The sequence below is a fragment of the Schistocerca nitens genome, chromosome 3 (genome assembly GCF_023898315.1).
Source record: "Schistocerca nitens isolate TAMUIC-IGC-003100 chromosome 3, iqSchNite1.1, whole genome shotgun sequence".
In the NCBI taxonomy this organism is placed as follows: domain Eukaryota; kingdom Metazoa; phylum Arthropoda; class Insecta; order Orthoptera; family Acrididae; genus Schistocerca; species Schistocerca nitens.
The window spans coordinates 846,692,526-846,713,950 of record NC_064616.1 but is presented as its reverse complement, the minus strand read 5'-3'; the positions used below and the strand labels follow the sequence as shown (position 1 = coordinate 846,713,950).

The 21,425-nt window shown below is 41.1% G+C and overlaps 1 protein-coding gene across 3 annotated transcripts in view; it reads right to left on the bottom strand.

The window, feature by feature from the left end:
- Positions 1 to 1,102: 1,102 nt before the first annotated feature.
- LOC126248869 (nuclear pore complex protein Nup98-Nup96-like) overlaps positions 1,103 to 21,425 on the bottom strand; it is a 213,018-nt gene continuing 192,695 nt past the window's right edge. For all 3 annotated transcript variants that reach the window (XM_049950313.1, XM_049950314.1, XM_049950315.1), the window contains exons 15-17: positions 18,679 to 18,776; positions 15,516 to 15,762; positions 1,103 to 1,421 (exon numbers count right to left, since the gene is read on the bottom strand). In XM_049950313.1, coding sequence (XP_049806270.1) covers positions 1,217 to 1,421; positions 15,516 to 15,762; positions 18,679 to 18,776 — 550 coding nt within the window. In that variant the 3' untranslated portion in view covers positions 1,103 to 1,216. The remainder of the gene's footprint in view (positions 1,422 to 15,515; positions 15,763 to 18,678; positions 18,777 to 21,425) is intronic.

Below are 21,425 nucleotides of genomic sequence, written 5' to 3'. Positions count from 1 at the left end.
TCTTGATCATGGTGCCCAACTACTAACACAACTGCTAAGTTTCAACAGTTGGGAGGTATATTCCGCTGTTGTGTGCCTATTATGAATTTAGTTAACAAACATGGAAATGTCCTAAAACTGGAGACAATTCTATATATCGGTAAAGCATTTTCTTTGATCATGTGTGTCATATGTGGGAGCTTGTATCTTAGAACATGAGACCACTTATTACCCGTTTTCACTTTTGTTTTCTTGTTCATTATATTTTCATAAAACTTCATTTATGGATATATTTTTATTAATGCTCTGGTGGTTTTCGTAAATAACTGTATTTTCAACCATATATATATAAAAAAAAACGTAAAAAGACAAAATTTCTGCTGAGAGAGTGTCCTTTGGATGTGTTATATGAAAGTCAGACATCGAACAACAGTTACAGAAGACTCAGTATTTTTAATTGTCATCTTGCACAGGATGGGACCTGTTGAAATAATTATTAAACACATAACAAGAACATTACTCAACACATAAACACTACAGAAATATTGAATACATTTTTGTGGAAACTTCAAACTAACATACTGACAATTTCATATCACAAAACTAAGCTAAAACTGTTACAAGTACAGATCTTCAAAAAGGCACGTGAAAGGCACAAAAAATTCAAAACTTTCACCAATAATGTCCTGAAGATACCAGTATACACGATCATTAATAAAACCATATTTTCAGTTTTGGGGCATGAAATTAGCAATGATTTCCTTGATCAATGGAACTAATACAACAAACTGTTTATTGTATGTTAAAAGCCCAAGTGTTAATGCGACTTACTTCAAGTACAAAAAAGAATGTTTAGTTTATGAGGGTTTCCTAACTGAACTCTGAGAAAATATTTATATTAAAACAGTTATAAACATTTCACTGTTAATTAATACTTATTTCTCAAAAAGTATAGAAAATATAAACTCAGATAGGTATTGAAGAGTGACATCATTTCAAAAACTGCTATTCTGGTGTGTAAAACACACACACATACACACGTAATGTGTTATAGATAATAAATAAATAAAAAATCCTGATTATAAATCAAAGAATAAATCTCTTAAAAATTTCCTGTACGTACTGAAGGAGGTTGCACAACACAACAACACAAAACTTTTCTTTTTTTTTTTTAAATTTCAGAAAATATACCATGGTTTTACAGTCACATGAAAGTTATTAAAATTCATGCTGATTCTCATGTGAACAATCTAGAGTTTGCGAAGTCTGCAGGCCAGTTCTCGATGAAGTTCCTTCTTTCACGTACTTTAAAATTATCTGGCACAGGCAATTTTGTAGTCATATACAGAAGGATGCGACAGCTCATTTGATCATTCCTCTGCAATCTTACGAATTCACCGACCAAATCAAAAAGTCGATCACAGATGTCAATTCTGCACAACCTGAAGACACAGGAAACAAATACACACTCAGGACAATATAATACAATTATCCAACACACACACATCCAACACACACATCCAACAAACACACACACATCCAACAAACACACACACATCCAACAAACACACACACATCCAACAAACACACACACATCCAACAAACACACACACATCCAACAAACACACACACATCCAACAAACACACACACATCCAACAAACACACACACATCCAACAAACACACACACACACACACACACACACACACACACACACACACACACACCACATAGTGTGCACTGAAGTTGCCCAATAGAAGGAAAGGGCATGGGATGTGCCCACAAGAGTTCTGTCATTCCATCTCCACCCAATCGATCATGAGGTGGAATATAAAAAGAACACACTGTGATTTTAACTTCCACTGCAATTGCTCGCCGAGCCATGGTAAGAGTGGCACGAAAGGACTGGCATCTGTCACTGATGGAAACAGCCACTCCACACTTAGCCCTGTCTCCAGTAATACCCTCCTCCCTGTAAGACTGGTAGCCCTTTAAAGCAGGTATATTGGCGACCTTAAAATCAGTTTCTTGTAAGCAGATGCAGAATAGTCTCTCCTGGGAGCCGTAATTCTTGCAAATACGATCGGTATCTGTGTACATTCCACTGCAACATAGACGTCCCTGTGGGAGCCAATGGCTAGTGATGATTGCCCACCCTCAGCAGCTCTGATCTACCAGAGGGATCGATGGAACATTATAGACAGTGCCTGGCTCTCTTGTCCCTCCATGTGGACATCAATATACTTGACAGTAAAATCACATCAGAAAGGGAGAGTGATCACTAATGTGAAGGTCTAGCTGCTGCTTTCTTCAATTTTTGAACAAGTGACGAGTTTCCCATGGACCTTGTCTTTGGTGGGGAGGCTTGCGTGCCTCAGTGATACAGATGGCCGTACCATAGGTGCAACCACAACAGAGGGGTATCTGTTGAGGGGCCAGACAAACGTGTGGTTCCTGAAGAGGGGCAAGCAGCCTTTTCAGTAGTTGCACAGGGGCAACAGTCTGGATGATTGACTGATATGGCCTTGTAACAATAACCAAAACGGCCTTGCTGTGCTGGTACTGCGAACGGCTGAAAGCAAGGGGAAACTACAGCCGGTATTTTTCCTGAGGGCATGCAGCTTTACTGTATGGTTAAATGATGATGGCGTCCTCTTGCGTAAAATATTCCGGAGGTAAAATAGTCCCCCATTCGGATCTCCGGGCGGGGACTACCCAAGAGGACGTTGTTATCAGGAGAAAGAAAACTGGCGTTCTACAGATCAGAGCGTGGAATGTCAGATCCCTTAATCTAGCAGGTAGGTTAGAAAATTTAAAAAGGGAAATGGATAGGTTAAAGATAGATATAGTGGGAATCAGTGAAGTTCGGTGGCAGGAGGAACAAGACTTTTGGTCAGGCGAATACAGGATCATAAATACAAAATCAAATAGGGGTAATGCAGGAGTAGGTTTAATAATGAATAAAAAAATAGGCGTGCGGGTAAGCTACTGCAAACAGCATAGTGAATGCATTATTGTGGCCAAGATAGACACAAAGCCCATGCCTACTACAGTAGTACAAGCTTATATGCCAACTAGCTCTGCAGATGATGAAGAAATTGATGAAATGTATGACGAGATAAAAGAAATTATTCAGATAGTGAAGGGAGACGAAAATTTAATAGTGATTGGTGACTGGAATTAGAGTGTAGGAAAAGAGACAGAAGGAAACATAGTAGGTGAATATGTATTGGGGCTAAGAAATGAAAGAGGAAGCCGTCTGGTAGAATTTTGCACAGAGCATAACTTAATCATAGCTAACACTTGGTTCAAGAATCATAAAAGAAGGTTGTATACGTGGAAGAATCCCGGAGATACTAAAAGGTATCAGATATATTATACACTCCTGGAAATGGAAAAAAGAACACATTGACACCGGTGTGTCAGACCCACCATACTTGCTCCTGACACTGCGAGAGGGCTGTACAAGCAATGATCACACGCACGGCACAGCGGACACACCAGGAACCGCGGTGTTGCCCGTCGAATGGCGCTAGCTGCGCAGCATTTGTGCACCTCCGCCGTCAGTGTCAGCCAGTTTGCCGTGGCATACGGAGCTCCATCGCAGTCTTTAACACTGGTAGCATGCCGCGACAGCGTGGACGTGAACCGTATGTGCAGTTGACGGACTTTGAGCGAGGGCGTATAGTGGGCATGCGGGAGGCCGGGTGGACGTACCGCCGAATTGCTCAACACGTGGGGCGTGAGGTCTCCACAGTACATCGATGTTGTCACCAGTGGTCGGCGGAAGGTGCACGTGCCCGTCGACCTGGGACCGGACCGCAGCGACGCACGGATGCACGCCAAGACCGTAGGATCCTACGCAGTGCCGTAGGGGACCGCACCGCCACTTCCCAGCAAATTAGGGACACTGTTGCTCCTGGGGTATCGGCGAGGACCATTCGCAACCGTCTCCATGAAGCTGGGCTACGGTCCCGCACACCGTTAGGCAGTCTTCCGCTCACGCCCCAACATCGTGCAGCCCGCCTCCAGTGGTGTCGCGACAGGCGTGAATGGAGGGACGAATGGAGACGTGTCGTCTTCAGCGATGAGAGTCGCTTCTGCCTTTGTGCCAATGATGGTCGTATGTGTGTTTGGTGCCGTGCAGGTGAGCGCCACAATCAGGACTGCATACGACTGAGGCACACAGGGCCAACACCCGGCATCATGGTGTGGGGAGCGATCTCCTACACTGGCCGTACACCACTGGTGATCGTCGAGGGGACACTGAATAGTGTACGGTACATCCAAACCGTCATCGAACCCATCGTTCTACCATTCCTAGACCGGCAAGGGAACTTGCTGTTCCAACAGGACAATGCACGTCCGCATGTATCCCGTGCCACCCAACGTGCTCTAGAAGGTGTAAGTCAACTACCCTGGCCAGCAAGATCTCCGGATCTGTCCCCCATTGAGCATGTTTGGGACTGGATGAAGCGTCGTCTCACGCGGTCTGCACGTCCAGCACGAACGCTGGTCCAACTGAGGCGCCAGGTGGAAATGGCATGGCAAGCCGTTCCACAGGACTACATCCAGCATCTCTACGATCGTCTCCATGGGAGAATAGCAGCCTGCATTGCTGCGAAAGGTGGATATACACTGTACTAGTGCCGACATTGTGCATGCTCTGTTGCCTGTGTCTATGTGCCTGTGGTTCTGTCAGTGTGATCATGTGATGTATCTGACCCCAGGAATGTGTCAATAAAGTTTCCCCTTCCTGGGACAATGAATTCACGGTGTTCTTATTTCAATTTCCAGGAGTGTATAATGGTAAGACAGAGATTTAGGAACCAGGTTTTAAATTTTAAGACATTTCCAGGGGCAGTTGTGGTCAGTCCACAATTTATTGGTTATGAACTGTAGACTAAAACTGAAAAAACTGAAAAAAGGTAAGAATTCAAGGAGATGGGACCTGGATAAACTGAAAGAACCAGAGGCTGTAGAGAGTTTCAAAGAGAGAGAGCATTAGGGAATGATTGACAAGAACAGCGGAAAGAAATACAGTAGAAGAAGAATGGTTAGCTTTGAGAAATGAAATAGTGAAGGCAGCAGCGGATCAAGTGGGGAAAAAGACAAGGGCTAGTAGAAATCCTTGGGTAACAGAAGAAATATTGAATTTAATTGATGAAAGGAGAAAATATAAAAATGCAGTAAATGAATCAGGTGAAAAGGAATATAAATGTCTCAAAAATGAGATCGACAGGAAGTGCAAAATGGCTAAGCAGGGATGGGTAGAGGACAAATGTAAGGATGTAGAGGCTTATCTCACTAGGGGTAAGATAGATACTGCCTACAGGAAAATTAAAGAGACCTTTGGAGAAAAGAGAGCCACTTGTATGAATATCAAGAACTCAGATGGAAACCCAGTTCTAAGCAAAGAAGGGAAAGCAGAAAGGTGGAAGGAATATATAGAGGGTCTATACAAGGGCGATGTACTTGAGGACAATATTATAGAAATGGAAGAGAATGTAGATGAAGAGGAAATGGGAAATACGATACTGCATGAAGAGTTTGACAGAGCACTGAAAGACCTGAGCCGAAACAAGGCCCCGGGAGTAGACAACATTCCATTAGAACTACTGACAGCCTTGGGAGAGCCAGTCCTGACAAAACTCTACCATCTGGTGAGCAAGATGTATGAGACAGGCGAAATACCCTCAGACTTCAAGAAGAACATAATAATTCCAATCCCAAAGAAAGCAGATGTTGACAGACGTGAAAATTACTGAACTATCAGTTTAATAAGTCATGGCTGCAAAATACTAACACAAATTCTTTACAGACGAATGGAAAAACTGATAGAAGCCGACCTCGGGGAAGATCAGTTTGGATTCCGTAGAAATATTGCAACACGTGAGGCAATAGTGACCTTACGACTTATCTTAGAAGAAAGATTAAGAAAAGGCAAACCTACGTTTCTAGCATTTGTAGACTTAGAGAAAACTTTTGACAATGTTGACTGGAATACAATCTTTCAAATTCTAAACGGGGGAGGGGTAAAATACAGGAAGCGAAGGGCTATTTACAATTTGTACAGAAACCAGATGGCGATTATAAGAGTCGGGGGGGCATGAAAGGGAAGCAGTGGTTGGGAAGGGAGTGAGACAGGGTTGTAGCCTCTCCCTGGTGTTATTCAATCTGTATATTGAGCAAGTAGTAAAGGAAACAAAAGAAAAATTCAGAGTAGGTATTAAAGTCCATGGAGAAGAAATAAAAACTTTGAGGTACGCCGATGACATTGTAATTCTGTCACAGACAGCAAAGACTTGGAAGAGCAATTGAGCGGAATGGACAGTGTCTTGAAAGGAGGATATAAGATGAACATCATCAAAAGCAAAACGAGGATGATGGAATGTAGTCGAATTAAGTCGGGTGATGCTGAGGGAATTAGATTAGGAAATGAGACATTTAAAGTAGTAAAGGAGTTTTGCTATTTGGGGAGCAAAATAACTGATGATGGTCAAAGTAGAGAGTATATAAAATGTAGACTGGCAATGGGAAGGAAAGCGTTTCTGAAGGAGAGAAATTTGTTAACATCAAGTATAGATTTAAGTGTCAGGAAGCCGTTTCTGAAAGTATTTGTGTGGAGTGTATGGAAGTGAAACATGGACGATAAGTAGTTTGGACAAGAAGAGAATAGAAGCTTTGGAAATGTGGTGCTACAGAAGAATGCTGAAGATTAGATGGATAGATCACTTAACTAATGAGGAGATACTGAATAGAATTGGGGAGAAGAGGAGTTTGTGGCACAACTTGACAAGAAGAAGAGACCGGTTGGTAAGACATGTTCTGAGGCATCAAGGGATCACCAATTCAGTATTGGAGGGCAGTGTGGAAGGTAAAAATCGTAGAGGGAGACCAAGAGATGAATACACCAAGCAGATTCAGAAGGATGTAGGTTGCAGTAGGTACTGGGAGATGAAGAAGCTTGCACAGGATAGGGTAGCATGGAGAGCTGCATCAAACCAGTCTCAGGACTGAAGACCACAACAACAAACACGATGAGTTTCCTCATTTGTGGGAGGAATTGCTTGTGTGGGTAGAGAGGACAGCTTAGAGGGCTTCTGATGATGGTATTCAGTTGCACATGGCTGAGGTTCCAAGTCCGTCAACAACTTCTGAATGATTTCAGGTTCATGTGAAGGGCATGTTGGCTATTTGAGACCTCAGTGAAGGATGTGGTTAAGCCATTCAAGTTCACAATGATTTGAGGCAATGAGGGTGACCTTTAGCATATTTGGTTAAGAGGACATTTTATCACTGCAGATGGACCACCCAGGGGTGGACGGACTGAATGAAAGACTTACGAGAAAGGGTGATAGATAGGTTTGTAAAAGTATCATCATTTGAAGTACCTACCCATTAAAAATTATTAGTAACTCATTACCTTCATTGCTCATCATATCTGATCACATATACACCGTTACTACTGTTCTGCAGTTGGCTGTCGTGGAACAGGTTGTACACACATATTTGATGTGGAGGTTCATGCAGTAAAATTTAGCAATGGAAACTCCAGGTTGCAATATCAACAATATAAAGAAAAGGTAGATTGCTACTCACCATAAAGATTACATGTTGAGTTGTAGACAGCCACGAGGGAAAGACAATTACACACAGTTTGTGGCTAAAGCCTTCTTCAATAAAGAAAACCAACAGACACACGTGCACGCGCACACACACACACACACACACACACACACAAAAATAAAAAGCAAGCGCACCTCATATACCTGACTGCCATCTCCGGCAGCTTTAACCAGAATGCAACTGTCATGTAGCACAGAAGCAGCAATCTGGAGAGGGCAGGGAAGGGGTAGCAACACATTGGTGGGGGGAGAGAAGAGCACTGTCTGACAGAACATGCACACTGCACCAACAGGCACAGCATCAAGAGGTCGTGAGGCAGGGAGATGTGAAAGGTGTGAAAAATTAGATGAGGTACAAGAGGACAGACTGGCAGGTGTATTGGCAGAGGGCGGCACACAACAAGGGTGGGAGGTAAGAATAGGGAGGAAGTAATAGAAAGTGGGGTGGAAACTTGGGTGGAGCGTATGGGATCCGTAGGTTACAGCTGACGCCAGGATAATTTCGAGAGCAAAGAGTGTGTTTTAAGGATAACACCCATCTGCACAGTTAAGAAAAGCTGGTGGTGGAGGGGAGGATCCAGATGGCTCAGATACTGAAGTAGCCATTGAAATCAAGCATTTTATGTTCAGCTGCATGTTGTGTCACAGGGTGGTCTACTTTACTCTTTGCCACAGTTTGGCAGTGTATGTTCATCCTGGTGGAGAGCTGGCTGGTTGTCATACCAATATAGAAAGGTGTACAATGATTGCAGCAGAGCTGGTGTGTGACATTACTGCTTTCAGAGGTAGCGTAATACATTTATGGGCAATTTTACACAGTTTCATGCATTTGTGCATATTTTTACATATCTGCACATATTTTTAGATTTTTTTTTACACGTCTTTTCTGTCATTCTGCTCCCCTCACAACCAACTAACACCTACATTTGCTCATCATTCTCATTATCCTACGCCATCCCTGCCACAATGCACCCCAACTCCATCTTTCTGCACCATTTCAGAGAAGTATCCCTTTCCGTGGCTAAAACTCAGTCCCACGTACTGTTTTGTAAATGCTGGCTGAATCATGGAATCCAATCAATGGCCTAGCCATAAAAATTCCTTGCTCTGGATCCCACCCCGTCTTTCACAGTGACCTTCATCTTTCCAGATTCCGCCAGTCCCTGGCCCTTACAAACCTGGTACTGCAAAAACGCATCTCCACTGCAGAGGTATTCCCGAACAGTCTCTGCTCTCCCAGCAAGATACTGCTACTGTTCAACCTTTACTACATACATCACATCTCTGAAATCCAGTCCCTTACTCACCAGCACCTGGAAGAGCATTCCAGACACCACTTCCGTAAGTTATCCAAAACTGCTGACATCCTGCCGCCACCTCGGAGCATTACTATCCAACACCTACCCGACACACAGTGTCCCTCCTCCTCAATCCCTCTTATCACCCAGAACCTGCTTAGCTGACCTTTTCAACTTGCCACATGCCCCAAAACTTCCTACCAACATTCCATCAAATCCAGAACTGAAACATTCCTGTAACACTTAACATTTCCATGAAAACCCTCATCTCCATAGAAGTTTAAGTCCTATCCAAAGGCCTCACCTTTAGCCCTAATCCCAAATTTAACGACTTGTTGAAGACCTATTCTACTCCTCCCAATCCCTGCAATAAAAACATTTCTTTGCCACCAACCCCTCTAACCAAAATCAACTTAGTCCCCACAATGAACTCTGCCTCTTCCAGTTCATACCACTATACAACTGTGATTTGCCCCTCCCACCTAACTACACCCTGCTCACCTTCCAGGAATTCCTTACTTCCGACTTGGTCTCACCATCCTTCCCCAGAACACCAAATTTTCAGCAAAAGAAAGGGCATCCACATACAATGTCAAAACAAATACTGATGCAATCACCCTACCTACAGCCAGAGGTTCCACCACTGTTATGAATCCCAGTGACTACCTGGTGGAATGCCTCTGCCAATTATCTGACTACTCTGCCAGACTGATCCCATCCAAAGTCCAACATAACCTCCAATCCCCGTTCATAGAGTGAGGCCCTTCACAGACCCCTCTTGCCTGAATCCAATTCCCTCCTCACCCTTATGAAACCCCGCACACCAATCTCCTACATGCTCCCCAAAGTCCATAAACCCAGCAATATCAGATGCTCAGTTGTAGCTGATTATTGAGCCCCCACTGGAAGAATTTTAGCCCTCATTGACCAACACCTATAACCACACCAACAACCTCCTTCACAGACTATCTTCCATCCACACTCCTCTACCTCTTGGATTCTACTTGTCACTGTTGACGCAACTTACCTACATACCAACATCCCTTACACACATGGTCTTACCACTACTGAACACTACCTTACCCTATGCCCTTCAGACTCCAAACCTACCACCTCATTCCACATGCATTTTAATAAATTTATTGTAACTCTCAACTACTAACAAATCCTTGGCACAGCCATGCGTGCCTACATGGCACCCTCCTATGGCAACCTGTTAATGGACCATCTAGGAAAGACCTTCCTAATCTCCCAAAATGAGAAACCCATAGTCTGGTTCAGGTTCATTGATGATTTCTTCATGATTTGGATTAAGGGCCAAGACACCCTATCCTCATTCTTTCAAAACCTCAACACCTTCTCTCCCATCTGCTTCACCTAGTCCTCTTCAACCCACGTCACCTTCCTGGATGTTTACCATCATCTCTCTGATGGCTCCATCCAAACCTCTGTCGATATTAAACCAACCTACCACCAACAGTACCTGCATTGTGAAAGCTGTCATCCCTTCCATACCAATAAATCCCTCCCATACAGCCTGGCCACCCAGGGATGGCTTATCTGCAGTGACAAGAACTCCCCTACCTAGCAAGTTGATGGTCTCACCAAGGCCTTTACAGATAGGCACTACCCCCAGACCTAGTAAGCAAACAGATGTTCCTTGCCATTTCCCAATACACCCCCATCATCCCTACAACCCCAAGAACCAGCTACAAAAGAGTGCCCCCTTTGTCAGCTAATAACACCCCAGAAGGGAATAAGTAAACCACATCCTTCATCGTGACTTTGATTACCTATCGTCATGCCCTGAAATGATGGACATACTATCCAAGATCCTCCCTGCCCCTCCTAAAGCAGTGTTCCATCACTCACCCAACCTCCACAACATCCTTGTCCATCCCTATGCCACTCCCAATCCCAACCCCTAGCCACAGGGATCATATCCTTGTGGAAGACGAGAAACAAGACCTGCCCAGTCCACCCACCCAGCACTTCCTATTCCATTCCTGTCACAGGCTTATCCTACCCCATCAGAGGCCACACCACTTGTGAAAGCAGCCACGTCATAGACCAGCTCTGCTGAAACCATTGCACCCCTTATACTGTGCCTGTTGGCAGTCTAGGAGTCTAGTACCTGCATATCCCACCAGGCACTGATCTTTTACCCCCCCCCCCCCCCCAATACCTTGCTATCCCTATCTCTTACCAACCCTCCCCCCCCATCCCCCCCACCCACCCCCTACATTGCTACTTCCATGCTATTTAACAGTTTGATTCCAGCCTGAGATCCAACAGACATTGGTCATGTGTGCGTGAAGTGTGCTTGCTTGTGTGAATGAATGTCATGTTCCTTTACTAAAGAAAGCTTTGGCGGAAAGCTACATACGCTTTGCCTTGTGCCTGTCTGCAACTCAACTTGTCTGTACTGAGAGCAGTCATCCATCTTTTCTTTATACTGTTGATAAGGTAAAATGTAAATGTAAAGATGTAGAGGCATATATCACTAGGGACAAGATAGATACTGCCTACAGGGAAATTAAAGAGACCTTTGGAGAAAAGAGAACCACTTGCATGAAGATCAAGAGATCGGATGGAAACCCTGTTCTAAGCAAAGAAGGGAAAGCAGAAAGTGGAAGTTGTATACAGAGGGCCTACACAAGGGCGATGTTCTTGAGGACAATATTATGGAAATGGAAGAGGACGTAGATGAAGAAGAAATGGGAGATATGATACCGCATGGAGAGAGTGACAGAGCACAGAAAGACCTGAGTCGAAACAAGGCCCAGGAAGTAAACAACATTCCATTAGAATACTGACAGCCTTGGGAGAGCCAGCCATGACAAAACTCTACCATATTGTGAGCAAGATGTAGGAGACAGGCGAAGTACCCTCAGACTTCAAGAAGAATATAATAATTCCAATCCCAAAGAAAGCAGGTGTTGACAGATGTGAAAATTACCGAACTATCAGTTTAATAAGCCATGGCTGCAAAATACTAACACAAATTCTTTACAGACGAGTGGAAAAACTGGTAGAAGCCGACCTCAGGGAAGATCAGTTTGGATTCCGTAGAAATGTTGGAACACGTGAGGCAATACTGACCTTATGACTTATCTCGGAAAATGGATCAAGAAAAGGCAAACCTACATTTCTAGCATTTGTAGACTTAGAGAAAGTTTTTGACAATGTTGACTGGAATATTCTCTTTCAAATTCTAAAGGTAGCAGGGGTAAAATACAGGGAGTGAAAGGCTATTTAGAATTTGTACAGAAACCAGATGGCAGTTACAAGAGTCAAGGGGCATGAAAGGGAAGCAGTGGTTGGGAAGGGAGTGAGAGAGGGTTGTAGCCTATCCCCGGTGTTATTCAATCTGTATATTGAGCAAGCAGTAAAGGAAACAAAAGAAAAATTCGGAGTAGGAATTAAAATCCATGGAGAAGAAATAAAAACTTTGAGGTTCGCCGATGACATTGTAATTCTGTCAGAGACAGCAAATGACTTAGCAGAGCAGTTGAATGGAATGGATAGTGTTTTGAACGGAGGATATAAGATGAACATCAACAAAAGCAAAACGAGGATAATGGAATGTAGTCTAATTAAGTCTGGTGATGCTGAGGGAATTATATTAGGAAATGAGGCGCTTAAAGTAGTAAATGAGTTTTGCTATTTGGGGAGCAAAATAACTGAAGATGGTCGAAGTAGACAGAATATAAAATGTAGACTGGCAATGGCAACAAAAGCTTTTCTGAAGAGAAATTTGTTAACATCGAGTATAGATTTAAATGTCAGGAAGTCATTTCTGAAAGTATTTGTGTGGGGTGTAGCCATGTATGGAAGTGAAACATGGATGATAAATAGTTTAGACAAGAAGAGAATAGAAGCTTTTGAAATGTGGTGCTACAGAAGAATGCTGAAGATTAGATGGGTAGATCACGTAACTAATGAGGAGGTATTGAATAGAATTGGGGAGAAGAGGAGTTTGTGGCACAACTTGACGAGAAGAAAGGACCGGTTGGTAGGACATCAAGGGATCACCAATTTAGTATTGGAGAACAGCTTGGAGGGTAAAAATCATAGAGGGAGACCAAGAGATGGATACACTACACAGATTCAGAAGGATGTAGGTTGCAGTAGGTACTGGGAGATGAAGAAGCTTGCACAGGATAGAGTAGCATGGAGAGCTGCATCAAACCAGTCTTCGGACTGAAGACCACAACAACAACAACAACAACAACAACAACAACAAGGTAAAATGTCATTCTGTGATATTTGTATTGAAACTGGTACACAATGAGAAAATTCTGTTTTTAGATGCTGGTGCATTAAACATCCATAAAAAAACGTGCCCCTTTATAACATTTGTTAATATGTAACATGCACAAAACGTTCTATTCTGGCATATTGCAAATTGCATCAAAGGTAAATGAGAATTTCACTATGAAACATGCATCGCTCTGTTGTGCAACAGCACAATGGGTAAATGCCATGCTACAAAAAGGGCATGCTTAAAAGCAGTGCCTACAAATATTTTGTCTGAAAACTCAAAAGGCCTTTTAAATTAAAAAATATTAACATTTCGTATCTTCCTTCTTAATGTCTAGATATTTGCAGCTCTCTTCTGTTAGAGCGCTCCAAATTTTAGCATGTAATATAACTATATTAGTGCACAAGAAACAGCGAGCTGTAATCAAGTTTCAAATTCGAAGTGTTTGTCGACACATGGAGCACCCTCTCTTTCAGCATGACAATGCCAGACCACACACGACTGCTGCAATATCTGCAACGAATTGGCACCTTGTGTTCACTGTCATTGATCATCCTGCATATATTTCTGACTTGGCTCCATCTGATTTTCATCTACTTCCAAAACGTAAAACACATCTTCGAGGACTTCACTTTGATAGCGATGAAGCGGTGCAATCAGAGATGAGTTTGTGGCTCCGTGAACGAGTCAAACATTCTACAATCAGTATCAACAAACTGGTCTCTCACTGGGAGACATGTGTTCATCAACAGGGTGATGATGTTGACAAGCAAATGTCTACACATGAAGAATGGACATGTTGAATGTTAGTAACATTTGCCTCATTTAAAAAGCTTTAAGAGCTTTCGCATGAAAAATTCAGCAGCAGTATTTTTCAGCACCCCTCGTATAAATGTCCATGGGGCGTTCACAAGTCATGCCTGGACTTTTTCTTTTGTCACCTACTGCTTCTTTCATCTGTTGGGCCTGGTGGTCTTGTGGTAATGTGCCTGACTGGGAAACAAGAGGTGGCAGAATTGAATCCCAGTTGAACCATGGCAGTTTTTCAATCTGCCTCTAACCTACGCTGCACAACTGAATGATGCAAACTTTCACTAGGAACAAAGCGAGGTTCTGAGACCATGTTAAACTGCAGGTATCCTTTCTACAGTAGTATTACTGGGGTAGGCTAGAAATGAACAAGTGGCTGAAGTAGCATCCAAATGAAAACTTGCACCAGGCCATTGAACCACACAAAATAATTTCATCTTCCATCCCACCCAACATTTTGGGGTCAGCTTTACTCTATTCGTGCAGTATCCTTCAGAACATTGTATAATTATTAATAAAAAGCAGTTTTACACGCCAAACTGTCTAGTTAACTCAGCTGACTGAAGTGCTTCCCAGATACTGGATGTACCAAATTATGTTGGTTTTCACGGAAGATGTATAAGCAGTAACTTGCTCTCGAAGCTATGAAAAATGAAATTTTATGAAAGTACTTTTGCAAGTATGATCTAATACACAACATCACTCCTGTTGATATTCACAGCTTAATTTCTGTTGCTGTTAAATTGCTGCAGGTAGTGCAGTACAGTGGAATACCAAACAAAGCAACAGTATGAGGTAATTGATTGTAGATTAATTAGTATGGCCAACAAGTTTTAAATGAGAATTCAAAAACATTTCAATTTTGAGAAACTTCTTCTGCTTGAGACTGGGCCTTAAATTTTATAGTGCAAGACTATTTCTGTGCCTACTGTGTCTTCCTGTACCGCCAAATTGTTAATATAAAAATAAGTAATTTTATACAACATTTTCTAACATTACAGATATAATGGATGAATTTTTAGTTCATTGGATTTTTGTCGTGGATTCAAATGGTATATAGTATGTACCAATTCTCCTACCCCCCCCCCCCCCCCCCGCTTCTACAGTTTGGTTAAAACTCATTACGTTTGACTAGCATTTGTTTTTATTGTTTTCGTGACACTCTTTAATTGCGAAAATGGTGTATTTGATTACTCAACTATTTCTGGTATCTTTTTCAGTTAGCTTCAAATGTTAGCCGCTTAGCTATCGAAGTGTTAACATCCCTTACCTTCAAAATCATCACAAACACCATATTGAAAATTAATTTCTTTTGCAAATGCTGTGGCCTTATTCTAGTGAGTTCACCACTCTGCTAGGAGAGGGGAATATATCAGTTATCTACCTTTGAAATATTAAGTAGTAGTCTGTACTTTATAAATCGTGGAAACCCCGGAACTTGCAAATCTTGGTAATAAATACGTAAGTGCTGCCTGAACGGTATTTTCTGTACAAAATTAATTCAAGATTCAAATCATAAATATACAAAATGCTCACCTGTCCATCTCTGTATTGACTATGAACTCTGGAAGCAGTCTACAGAGGCTAATGGCATCCAACTGCACTTTCTGTAGTTTATAACCATCAACATATTCTGGATGCTTCAGCATGAGGTTAATTTTTGTCATCACTTCGAGGTACAACCAAATAACATATCCACCCTTCTCCCAATTAAAAAGAGTGTTTTCCTTCTTACATTCAATGGCTAGAGGTTTCAACAGCTTAAGAAGTTCTTTATACTTTTCTGAAATATGGGAAAAGAAAGGAGTTTATGTTTCCACATACACACACAAAATTTTAAGCAAAAACTGTCATGTCTTTTCTTTCTTCATAATATTTTCAAATGCAAAAAAGTTTAACATTTTCCTGGTTTGTTTTAGGACACATTCAATACTAAACCATTAGTGTCCCAATTTCTGAACTTCTGGCCACCACCACCACCACCACCACCACCACCACCACCACCACCACCACCACCAATGAAAGCAATACAGCAGGGCTCGATAAAAATCGAGACAGTCACAGCAGAAGTACATACTAATAACTGAATCACAATGTAAGAAATTATTACAGTAATTAAGCTTATCCATTATGGATATTTTAGAACCAGTGACTGTTAATTGAATATAAGTAAGTTATATATATCTGCAGCCAGTCACTTTTTTGAATAATTATGTTTCATTCCATGAACCAGTTTTTTAACCCTTTCATGTTCATCTTCAGATTGTTTCTGGAGGTCACATCATTATTTCTAGCGTAATGTAGGGTGCTGGCTCTGTAACAAGAAGATGAAACACGTTTTAATATATCACCTTGACTTTTGTTTATCTGCCGATATGGATGTAAATTAATGTTTTTTACTTACTGCCATAGTATGGGCAGCTTTCTTCTGTTAGTGTCCATCTGTCTGCTTCCATCTTGATGGCCATCCAAATGGAAGCAGACAGATGGACACTAACAGAAGAAAGCCACCCCTACTGCCGCAGTAAGTGAACAATTAATTTACATCCATATCAGCAAATAAACAAAAGTCAAGGCGATACATTAAAATGTGTTTCATCTTCTTGTTACAGAGCCAGCACCCAGCATTACACTGGAAAAAATGATGTAACCTCCACAAACAATCTGAAGAGGAAGCTGAAAAGGTTCAAAAACCGATTCATGGAATAAAACATAATTATTCAAAAAAGTGACTGGTTGCAGTTTTATCTAACTTATTTACATTGTATTACAGTAATACTTCTACGCTTAGGATGTTAAGTCCTGCGATTTCTAGATCCATGTGAATCACACAGCAAAGCACCAGTATTACTTAGCTCTCCTTAACACCAACTAATACATCCTGTTTCTGAATATGTTGTAATGAAGAATTACAACTTTACCTCATCTGTGAATGCACGCATCTTTTCTTCAATAACCTATCACTCTTTTACATCTTACACAATTTCATATCTAAAGATAATGTAAAATCTGAAGATAATGTGAACAGGACAATTTCAGATGTCATCACATAGTACTAATGTATCCAAAACCATGCCTAGCACATATTCCTTCATGTAGGTACACTGACTACATAGCAGATCAGAGGCAGCTGATAACTTCAACAACACACTTCACTTTCATACACTAGTTTATGAAACCACATAAAATTTCACAAATTTGAACTGCAGCTAGGGCACTCTTGAATTTAAATATTGTGGACACCAACTAACAAAACAAAACGGTGTGCTCTAGTGGAGTGTGACCTCGAAAATGCAAGATGCACATTTATTTGCATTATTTTACATTTCACTTTAGTTTGAAGTTCTAAGCTCTGCTGTGTTCCACATGAACACTACATGACATAGGTAGTTATGTATGAAAAATCAATATTGAAAGGTAATGTACGTTGAGTACCATTGTAGACAGGAAGCACTGTTGATGGTCCTGTAACAATACTAAAACAATTTGAAAATTTTGTTTAAACAATTGATATACCTTACCTCCTGAAGTTTTTTTTAGAAGAGTTCCTATTTTAAAAGATAACCTTAGAAGCGATTTCATTATAAGGAATCAATCAAATGAATTAGTTAAAACATTCATGGAATTCACATGAAGTGATTTCAGGGAAGTTTATGCCTTTTTTCCAACCTATTTATTTTGAAATGTCTTTTACAAATGATCTGTTACTAAACATTCTGATGACATATAATCTCTATTTTTAGGACAACTTGTCTCAACACAACCAGACCCTTAAACAATTGGCTATTTTCTCAGACTCCAGGATACATGTGGGACATCGCCAACTGTGGTCTTAAACAAGCCATCTTTGATTTTGAATCACGAGGACAGTTTACCAGGAATTTGAGAATTATTTTTATAGCTCCACAAATTTATTGGAACACACTTCCATTTGCCTTTCCAACAATCACGACTGCCATCGTGTTATTCAGCTTCCTCTGGCTAACAGTTTTTTTTATTCTTTTCTTTCAAATACACACACTTAGATAATAAAAATTTTCTTTGATTTCTCTAATCAGATGGTAAATGATAATGATGACACTGCACATGCATTAAGACGTAACTATGAACCTAGCGAAAAGTAATAGTGAATCATCATGCAAACTGTATGTGAAATACATGCAATCCACAAATTGAAGGGAATTCTAATCAATGCTCTTATTCTTTAAGAAAGGAAGAAACAAACTAGAAGCAATAATAGTATCAAAATACCTTATTACTATTTCACCTGAGAGTCATTTATTTATTTAAATAAAAAAAAATACAAATGTATTCTCTATATCCTGAACTTCCATTCCTGTTGCCGTCCCCCTAACCCCCTTAAAAAAAAAAAAAAAAAAAACCTCTCCCGCCTGCACCTTAGCCAAATCCTCTCCTTGTTTTGCGTAACATCCAACTGAATTATTCCATTAGGAACTACTGATGTGACATTTCTTCCTACAGCTTCTGCTCACTTGCTGTTTCAGATTTAACAAAATATGTATTCTATGGGCAAATGCCCAATTCTCTCTCTCTCTCTCTCTCTCTCTCTCTCTCTCTCTCTCTCTCTCTCTTCCCCCCCACCCCACCCCCACCCCACCCCCACCCCCCCGACACACAAACACACACACTCACACTCACACACACACACACACACTCAAAGACACACACATATTCTTACCATTCACTACATACTCCGGAGCCAAATGCCTCATCAGAATTTTATGGGCAAAGTTGAACTGTCCTGCTTTATTTAAGAAACATGCAGCAAAATGATACCTGTAAGACAAAATAAGAAAATATGACAATATATAAGAACAACCACAGTAATTGCTTATACAAATAGGAATTTAACTTCATGAAAGCACAACATTGGAAGTACAATTTCTCTTAGATTATTCTAAAAATGTATAAGAGACTAGATGCTTTAATTGACAGTAAATCTTAACATAAACACTGATGGAACTAAATAATCTTTTGTAGTGGAAGAAAGAATTATGAAACAGTATTTGCGATTTACTGGAAGAGTGCAACAATTGCAGATCCCATATACAAGAATACTAATACAGCCACATACATCAAACACTAATGAGTCTGGCTTCAGCAGCCAGACTGTGTGTGTGTGTGTGTGTGTGTGTGTGTGTGTGTGTGTGTGTGTGTGTTTTGACAAAGGCCCTGTTGGCCGAAAGCTAACAATCCCACAGTCTTTTTCTTGTGCCTTGAGTGACAGTAACATTTCTCAAAAGGGAATTATAATGATGTCTAAGCAAATAACACTAAAAGATTCCTGAAACTTATGATAATGGGGTAAATTTTATGGCAGGTAAGTCAAGAGAGAGAGATGTGAAAGTAGGATTTATATATGAAAGCCAAACTAAAACATTACTCTTAAGTTATTATGTAAGGATATACCTGTGAGGTTTCAGCTAACTTTGTAGTTCAATCAGTAATTAGTTCTCTCTCTCAGCTGGACATCCAATGCTACAAAAGCACAGACCATAAAAAACCTATTGAGGACTGCCAAGCATGTCAAAAAATATAGGACAGTAGCTGGGATTTGAAGTTGATATTGACAGATCACTCAGTTAAATGCCCTTGTTAGTTTTCTAAGTTTTTCCTACTGCTTTCAACAGTGAAAAACATGGCCAATATCAAATGGCACAAAGTGCTCACTGTCACGGGCTGTAAGTGGCGGGTGTATCTGTGTAGAAATTACTTCAGAATTCATACAGTAAGATGACATCTCTTGACTGTCTTTAACTTGGAAGGGACTTTCGCATGAAATATGTACAGGGATTAAAAATTTCCTGCAAATTTTTGTAACTTTCAGTGGATGTTGTGTAGTAAACCAGTCCGAAACAAGTCTCCTCAGGCAACAAATTTTCATCTCTTTTTTTTTAATCACAAAAGCCAACTACCTTGAATTCCACTGTGTAACAGTTTTTTCTGCATGCAAAGACTGCTTAACTGGTATCACAGCAAGTGGTGGTATTAACCTGATTATGCTGTTTTTGAATCTCAATTGTTCATTACACCATTGTGCAGCTAACCAGAGTATTGATTGGAGGGTGCTTCTAACCACTGGAAATTTTATATCTGCAAGTCATGTACTACTAGAAGTTCATGTCTTGTGATCATCATTACGAGCATAATATAATAAACATCTTCAGAATGATGAAATAATCTCATGTTATCAACCAAGTGGCATCATCATCATCATAAAGCAATATTTCAACAAATTTCCTACTCATTACCATGGCATGAAGCTACGGATTCATATGAGATGTGATGTTTTCCAGCGAAGGAACTTCAGATGCCTCTGGCTGATCTACAGACAGCCAAACCTACACTAAACACATTAAATGTGTGTCTGAAGCCATTGTTGACAGAGCCAAGCACATCCTGGAATTGTCATGTTGGGTGAAAGAAGATTGTCACGAACTGTTTCTCCTCCTCCTCCTCCTCCTCCTCCTCCTCCTCCTCCTCCCCCCCCCCCTCCACCTCCTCAATCATATAGAGGTAGTGCTTTATTTGCTTCAGCAGAAGTTTATATGGCAGCTTTCCATTAAATGTTTTAACTCAGCAGGTAGGCTTTTGTTGTCTCCAGCAGCTTCAGGTCCAGTGCTGCCTTTTACACCACAAGCAGCAAAGAAGGATCAGCATAATGGATTTCACTTTTTATACAATCTATGAGATGTACAATGGCGATTAACCGGTAGCCACATGATCACCTGGTATCGCTGAGACACCTGAATATGGCGTAATGTAACACCTACATGGATTGAAAGTAAAATCAGACCTATAAATACAGATGAATGTGTCATCTTTACTGTAGGGGAAAAAAAGAAAGAAAGAACCACCACCTTCATGGGGACACGGTGGCAATTTAAAAACTCGGCATGTAAGTGTACAAAAATGGGTGTTCACTGTTGCAGGACATTGTGATGAATCCAGATAGCTCACTGGAGCAATACATGCACAGGCAGAAGAACATACATGAACCTTTACCTGAACACTGAAGAGTTGATATCATCCACTATAGTACAATACTGTGTTCACGACCTGGTGCACTAAGGTTGAGCAAATTTTGACAAGTGAAGCCTGCCAGTCAAGCTGCAGTATTTACAGGAACCCTTTTGCAAGAACAGCTCTTCTGAGATGTAAACAGAATGTGATCTCCAGTTTAAGAAGTACACAAAAAAGCCACAAGGATGAAATCAAATGTCTGGTATGCCTGTGATATGTAACCCATCTGCCACTGCAAAAATAGCATGCAAGGACCATACTATAACAAACACCCAGAAGTCTAGTACATTCCAGCCTCCTCATACCAGCTAGAGCTGAGGATGCCTATTTGTAATACTCTGACTGGTTCTGGTAAAAACTACTTATGGGCTCCAGACAAATCTGCAGTGGCGGAACACAACA